This window comes from Pristiophorus japonicus, unplaced genomic scaffold, assembly GCF_044704955.1.
Source record: "Pristiophorus japonicus isolate sPriJap1 unplaced genomic scaffold, sPriJap1.hap1 HAP1_SCAFFOLD_596, whole genome shotgun sequence".
Lineage (NCBI taxonomy): Eukaryota > Metazoa > Chordata > Chondrichthyes > Pristiophoridae > Pristiophorus > Pristiophorus japonicus.
In genome coordinates, this window is record NW_027254505.1 from 63,849 (window position 1) to 80,429 (window position 16,581).

Sequence of the window (16,581 nt, forward strand, 5' to 3'; positions counted from 1 at the left end):
CAGAAAAGCACTTGTAAAAGAGCAAATAAGGATTGATCCCGAACTGAGAGATTGGAACATTCGGCAAAGATTCAACACTGTCCCTTTTCCGTTAGAAATGAGGAGGCTTAGATGTGACCTGATAGAGGTCTCAAACATTCTGAATGGATTCGACAGGGTAGATGCGGAGAGAACATTTCCACGAGTGGGAGAATCCAATTCGAAGCACCATCAATACAAGATGGTCACTCATAAATCCAATGGGGAAATGAGGTAAAATGTCTGTACTCAGCGAGTGATTAGACATTGGTACTCGCGACCACAGGGAGCAGGATAGATTTGTGTGGATGTTTCTAACATCAGCACAAAATTCTGTGTGTTCGATGTCATTCTAGTTAATAAACAGGAGAGCGATCGGAAAGAAACTTGTGATATTTGGGTCGCTGATCCCAAGAAATCATCCTTCGTAGGAATGTTACAGAAATATATGAGTGATGGATGCAATTCGTTCATGCCTTACATTACAGTGAGCACTTTAAGCCATTTAATATGGCAAGGTATAAAAACGTAGACTTTATAATTGAGTCTGTACATCCGTGGTGTTTTGTTCTGAGGTAGAAAGTAACTGGTCTGAAACATGGTGTTCTTACACCACTACAAGTGAATGTGACATGATTTCCAGTTGTGTTCCTCATTCTTTTATCTTTGGAGAACCTTCTTCTCGGCCGGTTCCACCCGAGAGGCAAGGTTCCCACCCCACCGTACACAATGGAAGGTACCGCACTGATGGATCTGAGGGAACTCGGCCCCACAGGTGAATTAGTGCTGGTTAGTGCAACGGAGGTAGTACTCAGCTCAATAAGTGATTCAGTGCCAGTCAGTAAGATGGAGGAGGTAGTGGGATTGATAAGGCTCAACAGGAGAATCTGTGCTCTTCAGCATGATGGTATGTGGTGGGGTAGTGGGATCCCTAGGACTAGGCTCAGTAAGTGAATCAGGGCTCGTGAGTTAGATGGAAGGGCTAAGAGAGAGGAAGGCATAGGTGAACCAGTGCTGGTCAGTGCTAAGTGGGTGTACAGTGAAATGGGTGGTAATAGGGTCTAAAGTGGAATCAATTCAGCTTAGTGAGATGGATGAGTCGTAGAACGGGTAGTACGGCACTCAATAGTTGACTCAGTGCTGGTCAGTGTGATGGTGATAGTGAAATGGGTCGTACCAGATCAATAGCTGAGTCAGTGCTGGTCAGTGCGATGGTGATACTGGTGAAATGGATCAATAGATCAGTCAGTGCTTGTCAATATGACAGGGAGGGGGAGGAAAGGGGATGGGAGAGTACTAGGGTCGAAGATGAATTAATGCTGGTTACTGAGATGGAGGACAAGTGGAAGGTGCGGTACTAGGCTCAATAGTTCCATCAGTGTCTGTCAGTAAGGTGGTGATTTACGTAGAATGCACTTTACTAGAGTCCATCGGTGAATCAATACTGACTGGAGAAATGCAGGGGTAGATGGAACGGGTATTACTAGGCTCAATAGGTGATTTGCTGCCGCTCATTGAGACAAAGACAGGATAAGGGAAGTCGCGTTGGGCGAGTCACTGCTCGTCAGCACATTGAAGGTAGATCTGAGTGATGTGTATGATACCCGCAATAACTCACCATTCTCAGTAAAGGGGTCAAGCTGTGGTCATATACTTGGTTAAATTACTGATTTACCACAGGCCAAAGTAGATAAACAATGAGCAGAGACGGAAAGGCGAGGGGAGGTCGTTCAGGATAAGGAGCAGGTAAAGCCGGGTGTAATCATTCAGAGGACGGAGAGGGTGGCAGGGTTCTGAATCTGCAGCTGCATAATATCACCAGCTATCTGGTTTTTGCCTCTCCCAGGAGGTCACATGGCTCTGGTTGGCGTGGAGTGTAGAATGTTTCAGTGTAAGGGATGTCGCAGTTGTGTGGGGCGGACTGGTTGGGCTCGGTGCTCTTTACATTTCCGCCATTGTTCATTGTTCATAGGTTTATATGTAACCTTCAGGAATGCTGACTGAGGGCCGTGCGGCTCTTTGTCGGCCGGCGCGGACACGATGGGCTGAAAAGGCCTCCTTCGGCGCTGTAAGTTTCTATGTTTCGATGTTTCTATAAATGTGAGGCGATGCAATTTGGCAGGAAGAATAGAAACACCGCCCATTCTTTAGAAAATAAGAAAGTGAAAGCATAGAGCAACGGGATTAAAGGCCACAATTTAACTAATCATTAAAAGCAGTATCGCAGGTTAGGAAAGCAAGTAAAATGCTCTCAATGCCCTGGGATTTATTTCCGTGAGTATAGATTTAAAATTAGTGAAGCTATCTTCAAATTATATACGACCTTGCACTGCCCACACTTATAATACTCTGCATCGTTCTGATCCCAACCTATAAAAGACAGAGAGACACTTGTAAAAGAGCAAATAAGGATTGTTCCCAAACTGAGAGAATAGAACTTTCGGCATCAATTCAACATTGTCCCTTTTCCGTTAGAAATGAGGAGGCTTAGATGTGACCTGATAGAAGTCTCAAACATTCTGAATGGATTCGACAGGGTAGATGCGGAGAGAAGATTTCCACGTGTGGGAGAATACAATTCTGGCACCATCAATACAAGATGGTCACTCATAAATCCAGTGGGGAAATGAGGAGAAATGTCTGTACTCAGCGAGTGATTAGACATTGGTACTCGCGACCACAGGGAGTAGGATAGATTCGTGTGGAATCTTATAACATCAGCACAGAATTCTGTGTGTTCGATGTCATTCAATGTAATAAACAGGAGAGCGATCGGAAAGAAACTTGTGATATTTGGGTCGCTGATCCCAAGAAATCATCCTTCGTAGGAATGTTACAGAAATATATGAGTGATGGATGCAATTCGTTCATGCCTTACATTACAGTGAGCACTTTAAGCCATTTAATATGGCAAGGTATAAAAACGTAGACTTTATAATTGAGTCTGTACATCCGTGGTGTTTTGTTCTGAGGTAGAAAGTAACTGGTCTGAAACATGGTGTTCTTACACCACTACAAGTGAATGTGACATGATTTCCAGTTGTGTTCCTCATTCTTTTATCTTTGGAGAACCTTCTTCTCGGCCGGTTCCACCCGAGAGGCAAGGTTCCCACCCCACCGTTCACAATGGAAGGTACCGCACTGATGGATCTGAGGGAACTCGGCCCCACAGGTGAATTAGTGCTGGTTAGTGCAACGGAGGTAGTACTCAGCTCAATAAGTGATTCAGTGCCAGTCAGTAAGATGGAGGAGGTAGTGGGATTGATAAGGCTCAACAGGAGAATCTGTGCTCTTCAGCATGATGGTATGTGGTGGGGTAGTGGGATCCCTAGGACTAGGCTCAGTAAGTGAATCAGGGCTCGTGAGTTAGATGGAAGGGCTAAGAGAGAGGAAGGCATAGGTGAACCAGTGCTGGTCAGTGCTAAGTGGGTGTACAGTGAAATGGGTGGTAATAGGGTCTAAAGTGGAATCAATTCAGCTTAGTGAGATGGATGAGTCGTAGAACGGGTAGTACGGCACTCAATAGTTGACTCAGTGCTGGTCAGTGTGATGGTGATAGTGAAATGGGTCGTACCAGATCAATAGCTGAGTCAGTGCTGGTCAGTGCGATGGTGATACTGGTGAAATGGATCAATAGATCAGTCAGTGCTTGTCAATATGACAGGGAGGGGGAGGAAAGGGGATGGGAGAGTACTAGGGTCGAAGATGAATTAATGCTGGTTACTGAGATGGAGGACAAGTGGAAGGTGCGGTACTAGGCTCAATAGTTCCATCAGTGTCTGTCAGTAAGGTGGTGATTTACGTAGAATGCACTTTACTAGAGTCCATCGGTGAATCAATACTGACTGGAGAAATGCAGGGGTAGATGGAACGGGTATTACTAGGCTCAATAGGTGATTTGCTGCCGCTCATTGAGACAAAGACAGGATAAGGGAAGTCGCGTTGGGCGAGTCACTGCTCGTCAGCACATTGAAGGTAGATCTGAGTGATGTGTATGATACCCGCAATAACTCACCATTCTCAGTAAAGGGGTCAAGCTGTGGTCATATACTTGGTTAAATTACTGATTTACCACAGGCCAAAGTAGATAAACAATGAGCGGAGACGGAAAGGCGAGGGGAGGTCGTTCAGGATAAGGAGCAGGTAAAGCCGGGTGTAATCATTCAGAGGACGGAGAGGGTGGCAGGGTTCTGAATCTGCAGCTGCATAATATCACCAGCTATCTGGTTTTTGCCTCTCCCAGGAGGTCACATGGCTCTGGTTGGCGTGGAGTGTAGAATGTTTCAGTGTAAGGGATGTCGCAGTTGTGTGGGGCGGACTGGTTGGGCTCGGTGCTCTTTACATTTCCGCCATTGTTCATTGTTCATAGGTTTATATGTAACCTTCAGGAATGCTGACTGAGGGCCGTGCGGCTCTTTGTCGGCCGGCGCGGACACGATGGGCTGAAAAGGCCTCCTTCGGCGCTGTAAGTTTCTATGTTTCGATGTTTCTATAAATGTGAGGCGATGCAATTTGGCAGGAAGAATAGAAACACCGCCCATTCTTTAGAAAATAAGAAAGTGAAAGCATAGAGCAACGGGATTAAAGGCCACAATTTAACTAATCATTAAAAGCAGTATCGCAGGTTAGGAAAGCAAGTAAAATGCTCTCAATGCCCTGGGATTTATTTCCGTGAGTATAGATTTAAAATTAGTGAAGCTATCTTCAAATTATATACGACCTTGCACTGCCCACACTTATAATACTCTGCATCGTTCTGATCCCAACCTATAAAAGACAGAGAGACACTTGTAAAAGAGCAAATAAGGATTGTTCCCAAACTGAGAGAATAGAACTTTCGGCATCAATTCAACATTGTCCCTTTTCCGTTAGAAATGAGGAGGCTTAGATGTGACCTGATAGAAGTCTCAAACATTCTGAATGGATTCGACAGGGTAGATGCGGAGAGAAGATTTCCACGTGTGGGAGAATACAATTCTGGCACCATCAATACAAGATGGTCACTCATAAATCCAGTGGGGAAATGAGGAGAAATGTCTGTACTCAGCGAGTGATTAGACATTGGTACTCGCGACCACAGGGAGTAGGATAGATTCGTGTGGAATCTTATAACATCAGCACAGAATTCTGTGTGTTCGATGTCATTCAATGTAATAAACAGGAGAGCGATCGGAAAGAAACTTGTGATATTTGGGTCGCTGATCCCAAGAAATCATCCTTCGTAGGAATGTTACAGAAATATATGAGTGATGGATGCAATTCGTTCATGCCTTACATTACAGTGAGCACTTTAAGCCATTTAATATGGCAAGGTATAAAAACGTAGACTTTATAATTGAGTCTGTACATCCGTGGTGTTTTGTTCTGAGGTAGAAAGTAACTGGTCTGAAACATGGTGTTCTTACACCACTACAAGTGAATGTGACATGATTTCCAGTTGTGTTCCTCATTCTTTTATCTTTGGAGAACCTTCTTCTCGGCCGGTTCCACCCGAGAGGCAAGGTTCCCACCCCACCGTTCACAATGGAAGGTACCGCACTGATGGATCTGAGGGAACTCGGCCCCACAGGTGAATTAGTGCTGGTTAGTGCAACGGAGGTAGTACTCAGCTCAATAAGTGATTCAGTGCCAGTCAGTAAGATGGAGGAGGTAGTGGGATTGATAAGGCTCAACAGGAGAATCTGTGCTCTTCAGCATGATGGTATGTGGTGGGGTAGTGGGATCCCTAGGACTAGGCTCAGTAAGTGAATCAGGGCTCGTGAGTTAGATGGAAGGGCTAAGAGAGAGGAAGGCATAGGTGAACCAGTGCTGGTCAGTGCTAAGTGGGTGTACAGTGAAATGGGTGGTAATAGGGTCTAAAGTGGAATCAATTCAGCTTAGTGAGATGGATGAGTCGTAGAACGGGTAGTACGGCACTCAATAGTTGACTCAGTGCTGGTCAGTGTGATGGTGATAGTGAAATGGGTCGTACCAGATCAATAGCTGAGTCAGTGCTGGTCAGTGCGATGGTGATACTGGTGAAATGGATCAATAGATCAGTCAGTGCTTGTCAATATGACAGGGAGGGGGAGGAAAGGGGATGGGAGAGTACTAGGGTCGAAGATGAATTAATGCTGGTTACTGAGATGGAGGACAAGTGGAAGGTGCGGTACTAGGCTCAATAGTTCCATCAGTGTCTGTCAGTAAGGTGGTGATTTACGTAGAATGCACTTTACTAGAGTCCATCGGTGAATCAATACTGACTGGAGAAATGCAGGGGTAGATGGAACGGGTATTACTAGGCTCAATAGGTGATTTGCTGCCGCTCATTGAGACAAAGACAGGATAAGGGAAGTCGCGTTGGGCGAGTCACTGCTCGTCAGCACATTGAAGGTAGATCTGAGTGATGTGTATGATACCCGCAATAACTCACCATTCTCAGTAAAGGGGTCAAGCTGTGGTCATATACTTGGTTAAATTACTGATTTACCACAGGCCAAAGTAGATAAACAATGAGCAGAGACGGAAAGGCGAGGGGAGGTCGTTCAGGATAAGGAGCAGGTAAAGCCGGGTGTAATCATTCAGAGGACGGAGAGGGTGGCAGGGTTCTGAATCTGCAGCTGCATAATATCACCAGCTATCTGGTTTTTGCCTCTCCCAGGAGGTCACATGGCTCTGGTTGGCGTGGAGTGTAGAATGTTTCAGTGTAAGGGATGTCGCAGTTGTGTGGGGCGGACTGGTTGGGCTCGGTGCTCTTTACATTTCCGCCATTGTTCATTGTTCATAGGTTTATATGTAACCTTCAGGAATGCTGACTGAGGGCCGTGCGGCTCTTTGTCGGCCGGCGCGGACACGATGGGCTGAAAAGGCCTCCTTCGGCGCTGTAAGTTTCTATGTTTCGATGTTTCTATAAATGTGAGGCGATGCAATTTGGCAGGAAGAATAGAAACACCGCCCATTCTTTAGAAAATAAGAAAGTGAAAGCATAGAGCAACGGGATTAAAGGCCACAATTTAACTAATCATTAAAAGCAGTATCGCAGGTTAGGAAAGCAAGTAAAATGCTCTCAATGCCCTGGGATTTATTTCCGTGAGTATAGATTTAAAATTAGTGAAGCTATCTTCAAATTATATACGACCTTGCACTGCCCACACTTATAATACTCTGCATCGTTCTGATCCCAACCTATAAAAGACAGAGAGACACTTGTAAAAGAGCAAATAAGGATTGTTCCCAAACTGAGAGAATAGAACTTTCGGCATCAATTCAACATTGTCCCTTTTCCGTTAGAAATGAGGAGGCTTAGATGTGACCTGATAGAAGTCTCAAACATTCTGAATGGATTCGACAGGGTAGATGCGGAGAGAAGATTTCCACGTGTGGGAGAATACAATTCTGGCACCATCAATACAAGATGGTCACTCATAAATCCAGTGGGGAAATGAGGAGAAATGTCTGTACTCAGCGAGTGATTAGACATTGGTACTCGCGACCACAGGGAGTAGGATAGATTCGTGTGGAATCTTATAACATCAGCACAGAATTCTGTGTGTTCGATGTCATTCAATGTAATAAACAGGAGAGCGATCGGAAAGAAACTTGTGATATTTGGGTCGCTGATCCCAAGAAATCATCCTTCGTAGGAATGTTACAGAAATATATGAGTGATGGATGCAATTCGTTCATGCCTTACATTACAGTGAGCACTTTAAGCCATTTAATATGGCAAGGTATAAAAACGTAGACTTTATAATTGAGTCTGTACATCCGTGGTGTTTTGTTCTGAGGTAGAAAGTAACTGGTCTGAAACATGGTGTTCTTACACCACTACAAGTGAATGTGACATGATTTCCAGTTGTGTTCCTCATTCTTTTATCTTTGGAGAACCTTCTTCTCGGCCGGTTCCACCCGAGAGGCAAGGTTCCCACCCCACCGTACACAATGGAAGGTACCGCACTGATGGATCTGAGGGAACTCGGCCCCACAGGTGAATTAGTGCTGGTTAGTGCAACGGAGGTAGTACTCAGCTCAATAAGTGATTCAGTGCCAGTCAGTAAGATGGAGGAGGTAGTGGGATTGATAAGGCTCAATAGGAGAATCTGTGCTCTTCAGCATGATGGTATGTGGTGGGGTAGTGGGATCGCTCGGACTGGGCTCAGTAAGTGAATCAGGGCTCGTGAGTTAGATGGAAAGGCTAATGAGAGAGTAAGGCATAGGTGAACCAGTGCTGGTCTGTGCTAAGTGGGTGTAATAGGGTGAAATGGGCGGTAATAGGGTCTATAGTGGAATCAATTCAGCTTAGTGAGATGGATGAACGGGTAGTACTGCACTCAATAGTTGACTCAGTGCTGGTCAGTGTGATGGTGATAGTGAAATGGGTCGTACCAGATCAATAGCTGAGTCAGTGCTGGTCAGTGCGATGGTGATACTGGTGAAATGGATCGTACCAGATCAATAGCTGAGTCAGTGCTGGTCAGTGCGATGGTGATACTGGTGAAATGGATCGTACCAGATCAATAAGTGAGTCAGTGCTGGTCAGCGAGTGGATGATAGTGAAATGTGTCGTACCAGATCAACAGGTGAGTCAGTGCTGGTCAGTGCGATGGTGATACGGGTGAAATGGATCAATAGGTGAGTCAGTGCTTGCTGATATGATGGGAAGGGGGAGGAAAGGGGATGGGAGAGTACTAGGGTCGATAGATGAATTAGTGCTGGTTACTGAGATGGAGGGCAAGTGGAAGGTGCAGTACTAGGCTCACTAGTTACATCAGTGTCTGTCAGTAAGGTGGTGATTTAAGTAGAATGCGTTTTACTCGAGTCCATAGGTGAACAATGCTGACTGGCAAAATGCAGGGGTAGATGGAACGGGTATTACTAGGCTCAATAGGTGATTTGCTGCCGCTCATTCAGACAAAGACAGGGTAAAGGAAATAGCGTTTATCGAGTCACTGCTCGTCAGCATATTGAAGGTATATCTGAGTGATGTGCACTTTACCCACAAATAATTCACCCTACTCAGTGAAGGGGTCAAACTGTGGTCATATCTTTGGTTAAATTACTGATTTACCACAGGCCAAAGTAGATAAAAAACAAGCAGAGACGGAAAGGCGAAGGTAGGTCGTTCAGGATAAGGAGCCGGTAAAGCCGGGTGTAATCAGTCAGAGGACGGAGAGTGTGGCCGTTCAGGATAAGGAGCAGGTAAAGCAGAGTGTAATCAGTCAGAGGACGCAGAGTGTGGCCGTTCAGGATAAGGAGCAGGTAAAGCAGGGTGTAATCAGTCAGAGGACGGAGAGAGTGGCAGGGTTCTGAATCTGCAGCTGCAAAATATCCCCAGCTATCTGGTTTTTGCCTCTCCCAGCAGATCACATGGCTCTGGTTGGGGTGGAATGTGGAATGTTTCAGTATAAGGGGTGTCGCAGTTGTGTGGGTCAGACTGGTTGGGCTGGGTACTCATCACCTTTCCACCATTGTTCATTGTTCATAGGTTTATATGTAACCTTTAGAGCTGCTGACCGAGGGCCATGCGGCTCTTTGTCGGCCGGCGCGGACACGATGGACCGAAATGGCCTCCTTCTGCGCTGTAAATTTCTATGTTTCTATGTCAGTAATTCACCGATGGTGAGTCACGCTTATGGTGCTGATGTCCGTCCAAATTTATAAAACCCTAACATTTCGCGGAGCACTTGTGGTGTACAAGTACTTGATGTGCTGTTCTTAAATCTCTCTCCATGTTGAAAAGTAATATTAACTTTTCGTTTTAATTTGTAGAAGGATCACCAACACACGATCTCCATGAGTCTGTACTTAATTGTGACCAGCAATTGTTACAATATTGTCTACACCACATCACTGACTCATTTATTTCATCAGTTATTTATTTATTTATTTAATTATTTCATTTGTTTTTTCTTTGTTACTGCATAATATAAGCGGGGAGTGAAGAGTTATGGGGAGCGGGCAGGGAAGTGGAGCTGAGCCCATGATCAGATCAGTCATGATCTTATTGAATGGTCAAGCAGGCTCGAGGGGCCACATAACCTATTCCTGCTCCGATTCTTATGTTCTTATTCTCTTATACACATTCTGGCCGGTGTCATCAATCGGAATTGATGTTTCCGGTGGTTGATTTATTTTATTAAACAGGGAACACAGAGCAAATGATAAGCCGATGTTTTCTAAATTCTTAATACAATCACAACATATGGCGGATGCTAGAAGTCTGAAATAAAGAAAACATAATGGTGGAACAGTCAGCAGGTCAGGGAGCATCTGTTGAACTTGCACAGCAGGATACAGGGAATACGATGTTATTTCAGTTCATAAGATTCCTTTGTTTAGTTGTATTCCTTACATTGTTTATCAGATGTGCCTCTCTAAAAGGGGGCACCTTATTAGAGTTGTTCTTTGATGGCACTGGGATAACCCAATCTCTCCTTGGAGTTTGATTAAGAAAATGCACCTATGAAAATTCTTGTTAGGGTGTGAGATTGGTCTTTAGGGCTTTGGCTGATTGGAATTTCCGCATTTCTTGTTAAGAGTCTTATTGTGAAAGTTGTTGATGTCATCTGTTTGTTCACTGGTTGTAATTAAGCCCAGGCAGCAGGAGACACGGTTTACTGACCAAATGAATTTTCTCTGCTATAAATAAGTGAAAACCTCTGAATGTCTTAATCGTAGAACTGCTCCGAGCATCAACATCAACCTTCGAACAATCGATTCTTACCAAAAGGGAAATAATGTCTCTTGGTTACCTGATCAAACTCAAGATTCTCTGGGCGCTTAATGATGTACAAAAAATTTACTACCTCATCATGGCTGCTGTCGGTGTCCCACGTAAGTAACTACCTGGGGATGATATTTTAGGAACTGGAGTTGAACAGTGTGATGTGAATTCCTATTCGCTGGTACCAGCTCAATGATTAGTGTGTCTTTAATGGTCATTAATAGCTCCATGTCAGGTAATATTATTAAGTTCCCAGTATTGATTCACAGCACAAAACAAGCCATGTCGTTCGATCATTCTCTTCATTAAAAGTGTGCACTTTGCTGTCAATGCTGAGTCTGAGTGTCAGATGAGAAAATATTTTGTGACCTCACAAGATCGTTAATTTCTGCAGAATATAGCAAATTATTTAATTGCATAAATCACTCTTAAAAAAATAAATGAAAATGAGTAATGATCCAATCTGGTTCAGCTGACTCACTTTCTATTGTTTTCGGTGGAACATTAATGTCACTGGTTCATAATCGGGGTGTTAGAATTCTTAGTTTGAGTTACTTTTTATTATTATTTCGCTGAATTAATTGCTTTATGGCAAATAATTAATTTTAACGTGATGGTGAATATCCAATTGCCGAGCTGGGAGTCTAGCATGTCTGTAACTTTAGTCAACCAATTATTGACCATTCGGAATCTAGATTGAATTTCTCTTATGGGAGGAAAAATTGAGTGCATTTTCCCATCACGTTCATGCCCACGGCGGCGCTAACATTCAGTCTCATTGCAAGCGCTGGTTGTGAAGGCTTGATTTCTACGGTTGTGCAGAAGTCTCAAATGCCTTCACCAAGTGACCATAGTCCATCACAGATCAAAGAGTTGCTCTGGTTAGCCAACTGCCCCATTCAGAGCGCACCATCGATTCTCCCATTCCCATCACTGCCAGGCCTCTTGTTTCACCTCCGCACTTCGGGACATTAGGAAAAGTTGTATCCCTCCAAAAACAAAATCACACACGCTGTAATTCAAACCTCGAAACGTTCCAGCTTCTCCTTCTACCACTGGCACACACGTAAATCATTTAAAACTGCTTTTGGAATGCTGGCCTTTATCGCAAGAGAGTGGGAATACAAAGGGATCGATGTGAGGTTGCAGCGCTATAGAGTTCTGCTGAGACCCCATCTGGATGCTGCATTCAGTTCTAGGCACCGCACCTTAGGAAAGAATTGATTGGTCTTCAACAGGGTGCAGCACATAGTCACGAGAATGGCACTGGCATTGAACGCTTTAAATTGGAGGGAAGCTTTCAGTGATGGAGGTTGTATTTTACTGAATATAAAAGATTAAGGGGTTATCTAATTGAGGAGTTTAAGATGATTAAAGTATTTGATAGGTTAGGTAGAGAGTAACCATTTCCTCTGGTGGAAGAGTCCAGGAAAAAGCGGACACAGCATTACATTTTCAGCGAGACCGTTCGGGGATCATTTCAGTAAGTATTTTTAACACAACAGGTAGTGGAAGTAGAATGATAGACATATAGAATAGTAAAGTGCAGTAGGAGTCCATTCGGCCCATCCAGCCTGAGCCGGCCCTGTTGAAGGTAGTTCTGCACCACCTCTCTTCGCCCATGTCCCTGTAACTTTTAATCCTTCAAGTATTGATCCAATTCCCTTTTACAAGCTACTATTGAATCTGTATCTTCCACCCTATCAGGCAGTGCATTCCAAATCCTAGCCACACGTTCCATAGACAAGGTTTTCATCATGTCGCCTCTGGCTTTTTCACCAATCAACTTTAATCTGTGCCCTTTGATTATCAAACCACCAGCCATTGGAAAGAGTTATGTTTAATTAATTTACCTAAACTCTTCATGATTTTAACCACCTCGATCAAAGCCTTCTCTGTTCTAAGGAGATCAACCCCAGCGCCTCCAGTCTATCCATGGAACAGTTATCCTCCATGTCTGGAACCATTCAAGTAACCCTCTTCTGTAGCCTATTCAAAGCCTTCACATTTTTTCTCATAGAAGGTGTCCAGACATGGACACTATATTCTAGCTGTGGCTGAACTATTCTTGTAAATATGTTTTGTATAAAGTTTTCGCCGTTGCATTATATGCCTCTAATGATAAAACCCAGAGTTACATATACTTTATTAACCTGTTTTGTTACTTTCTTTTGCCACTTTCAATGATTTCTGGAAGAACACCCCCCAGACTCTCTGTTCTTTCACCCCCTTTTCAATTGTACCATTTAGCTCGCATTGTCTCTTTTCATTCTACCAACCAAACTGTATCACTTCACACATTCCTGCACTGATTTCATCCGCCATATGTCTGCCGATTCCACCCACTTGTCTCTGTCCTATTGAAGTCGATTAATATCTTCCCAATTATTTACTACTCTTCGAAATTGCGTGTAATGTGCACATTTCAAAATGTTGCCCGCTGCCCACAAGTCCAACTCATTAATGTATATCAAAAACACAGTGGTCCGAGAACTGAACCTTGGGAACCCCCACGGTATACCACACTCCAGTTCGAGAAACAGCCATTCACCATAACTCTCTGTTTTCTATCCCTTAACCAATTGTGTATCCATGCTAATACTGCCTCCTTTAGGCCATGGTTGTTAATTTTACTAACAAGCCATTTATGTGTTTTGAATGTCCACATCGACAACATCAACTGCACTGGCCTCAAAAAAGCTGTTTTGTAATGTTATCTCAAAACTCAATCAGTACAGTCAAACACCTGACGCTTCTTTCTTTATTATCCAGGGTTCTAAACGCTTCTCAAAACTTCCCCACTACTGACGTTAAACTGATGAGCCTGTAATTGCCAGGCTTGTCCTGCTCCCCTTTTTCGAACAAGGATACAGCATTTTCAATCCAACAGTCCTCTGCCACCACCCCTGTAGCTAAGGAGAATTGGAGACTGTCGCCAGTACCTGTGTAATTTATACACTTGCTTTCCTCAGCAAACGAGGCTTCATCCCATCTACACCGGGTGAATTTTCCACTTTATGTACATTCAGTCTTTCTCGTACCTCCAATTGATCTATTTAAAAAAATCTCATACAGTGTGCCGATAACCTTCTTGTTTACCATAGTTTTGGCAAAGTCATCTAACTTGGTATAAACCGGTGGAAATCTGGAACTATCTCCCACAAAAAGCTTCATTAGCCGATTCATTACTGCTTACTCTGATTACAAACTTATATCCAGGATGCCCTGTCACTGGTAAAATAATTAGAATCCATCACTGGATGCAAAGGCACGCTGCTCATTTCTTGGCGAATTTCAAATGATTGCGAAGGGACTTTAGACAGATCCTCTGCAAGCTAATCTATTACTTCATTGGAAACGCATCAAATTTCTGTTATTACTCACTGTTTGTGAATAATTTCCCCATTTTCCTCTTGCTCACAGTTAACGTGGTGACGATTGCGATCCTGTCTCGGGGAAAGTGTGGTCTCTCCAAATGTGTCACTCGCTACCTGGTGGCCATGGCAGCGGCGGATCTACTGGTCGTGATCATCGATCTGATACTGAGGCAGATTCCTATTGTTTATCGGGATCAATTTCTTTTTCTGTTGAATGTTAGAATATGTAATATCCACGCTATCCTGCTTTATGCAGCCACAGATTGTTCTGTCTGGTTCACGGTCACGTTCACCTTCGATCGATTTGTGGCCATTTGTTGCCAGAAGCTGAAATTGAAATATTGCACGGAGCAAACAGCGGCTGTGGTTCTAGGAACAGTGACAGTGCTGAGCTGTCTGAGGAACATTTTCTGGTATTTTCTGTATACAAGTAAATATTGGCTGTCCAACAGTCCATGGTTTTGCCGCGTGTTATCAAGTGTATCTCGTTCGCTGGTCTGGACTATCGTTGAATTAATGCATTACATTTTAACACCTTTTATTCCATTTATTTTGATTCTACTGTTCAATGCTTTAACGGTCAGACACATTTTAGTGTCTAGCACAGCCCGCAGTAGACTCCGGGGTCGGAGCAGTGGCGAGAGCCCCAGTGACCCAGAGATGGAGAACCGAAGGAAATCGATGATTGTACTGTTTGTTATCTCGGGGAATTTCATACTGTTATGGGTGGTGTTCATGGTCTGTTCTATATTGAGACGATTGGATTACTTGGGATACTCTGTTTCTCTGCCCATGTTTGTACCGGAAATCAGCTTCATGCTCCAGATCCTGAGTTGCTGCACGAACACTTTTATTTACGCAGTGACCCAGAGGAAATTCAGAGAGGAGTTGAGGAATGGAGTGAAGTATCCCCTTACAATGGTGGTAAAGTTAATTCGATGAGAACACCTCACGCTTTCTAGTACTATTATGTATACCAAAAGTGCAGAGGAGATCTAAAACAGGGAATCAAAGCAGCAAATAAAGTATCTACGTTTAGATTAGCAGCTAACTGAAGAGGGAACCAAAAGTCTCATTTAAACATAGAAATAAGAAGCGTGCATTCAAATGGATGGTGTGAGCAATTATGCAGCAAAAGAGAATCGCCTTGTGGAAGGAGAAGGCCGGGATGAGTTGCTAAATGTGTACTTTGCATCAGTCATCACCAGAGAAGGGGCGGCTTCCAACGCAGCAGTAAAGGAGGAGGCTGAGCGATATTTACAAGGATAAACATAGATAAAGAGGATGTTGAACATTCACCGGTCCGAATGGAGAGCAATCTACGTACCTGAAGGATGTAAGGGTTGAAATGGGGGAGACTCAGGCCGCAGTCCTCTAATCACCTTTGGATAGGGAGGGGTTGGCAGAGGACTGGAAAATTGCAAATGTGCTGCATCTGGAACGTGACCTATCTAACGCAGCCTTGAATATATTCAGAGACTCAGCATCCACAGGCCTGTGGGGCAGAGAATTCCACAGATTCATAACCCTCTGAGTGAAGAAATTCTTCCTCATCTCTGTCTTAAATGGTCGACCCCTTAACCTGAGACTGTACCCCCTGGTTCGAGACACTCCAGCCCGGGGGACACAACCTCTCAGCATCTACCCTGTCAATCCCCTTCAGAATATTGTGTGTTTCAATGAGATCACCTCTCATTCTTCTAAACTCCGGAGAGTATCAGCCCATTCTACACAATCTCTCAACTTAAGACAGTCCTCTCATCTCAAGAATCAATCTGGTGAACCTCTGTTCTACCTCCAAGCAGGCAAGTATATCCTTCCTTAAATAAGGAGACCAAAACTGTACGCAGTACTCCAGGTGTGGTCTCACCAGGGCCCTGTACAATTGTAGCAAGACTTCCTTACTCTTGTACTGTGGGCTATATATTAGGTACTATGGGCCGAGTGCCCTGTTTTTTTGCTGATTCGACGGTTGTATAAAAAGTTATTAAAATTTGACAGTTTCTCGGCAAACATATTTGTATTTCCTTCAGTGTACTCCTTACTCTTCAAGGGCTAGATTTTCCCCAAGCAGTTTTGTCGGCGCACTGACCTCAAGCGCATCGACATTGCGCGCTGGAAACGGCACGGGGAAAAACTCGCCCCATCCTGGCCGCTGTGTACAGTCCCCGGAGTCCTGGCGTGGTGTCGATGGTGAAGTGGGGGGCGGAGCCAAATGCCTGCGCCGAAAACACTGCCGGCACCTTCGCACATGGGCAGTAGGGAGAGAAAACTTGGCACTCTGCCATTTTTAAACAGTGTCAAACCCGATGAAAAGCACAGCAGCTTCTCAGCTTCTCCGGTCGCTCGGCGGGCTCTCCCCCCGTCCCTCCCCGATAAAACGCACAGCTCCAGCAGCTGCAACTTCTCCGGTCCACAAGCTCACACTTCTCCGGTGTGTCTTCCCTCCCCTATCCCAGGGATGCAGGGACCCAGTGTAATGGA

At 44.3% G+C, this 16,581-nt stretch overlaps 1 protein-coding gene across 1 annotated transcript in view; it reads left to right on the top strand.

Moving 5' to 3' along the window:
• LOC139255378 (probable G-protein coupled receptor 139) overlaps window positions 1-15,408 on the top strand; it is a 52,061-nt gene extending 36,653 nt beyond the window's left edge. The window contains exons 2-3 of the mRNA XM_070873907.1: window positions 10,675-10,830; window positions 14,144-15,408. Of these exons, the coding sequence (XP_070730008.1) occupies window positions 10,734-10,830; window positions 14,144-15,039 (993 nt within the window). The 5' untranslated portion in view covers window positions 10,675-10,733 and the 3' untranslated portion in view covers window positions 15,040-15,408. The remainder of the gene's footprint in view (window positions 1-10,674; window positions 10,831-14,143) is intronic.
• Window positions 15,409-16,581: the final 1,173 nt, after the last annotated feature.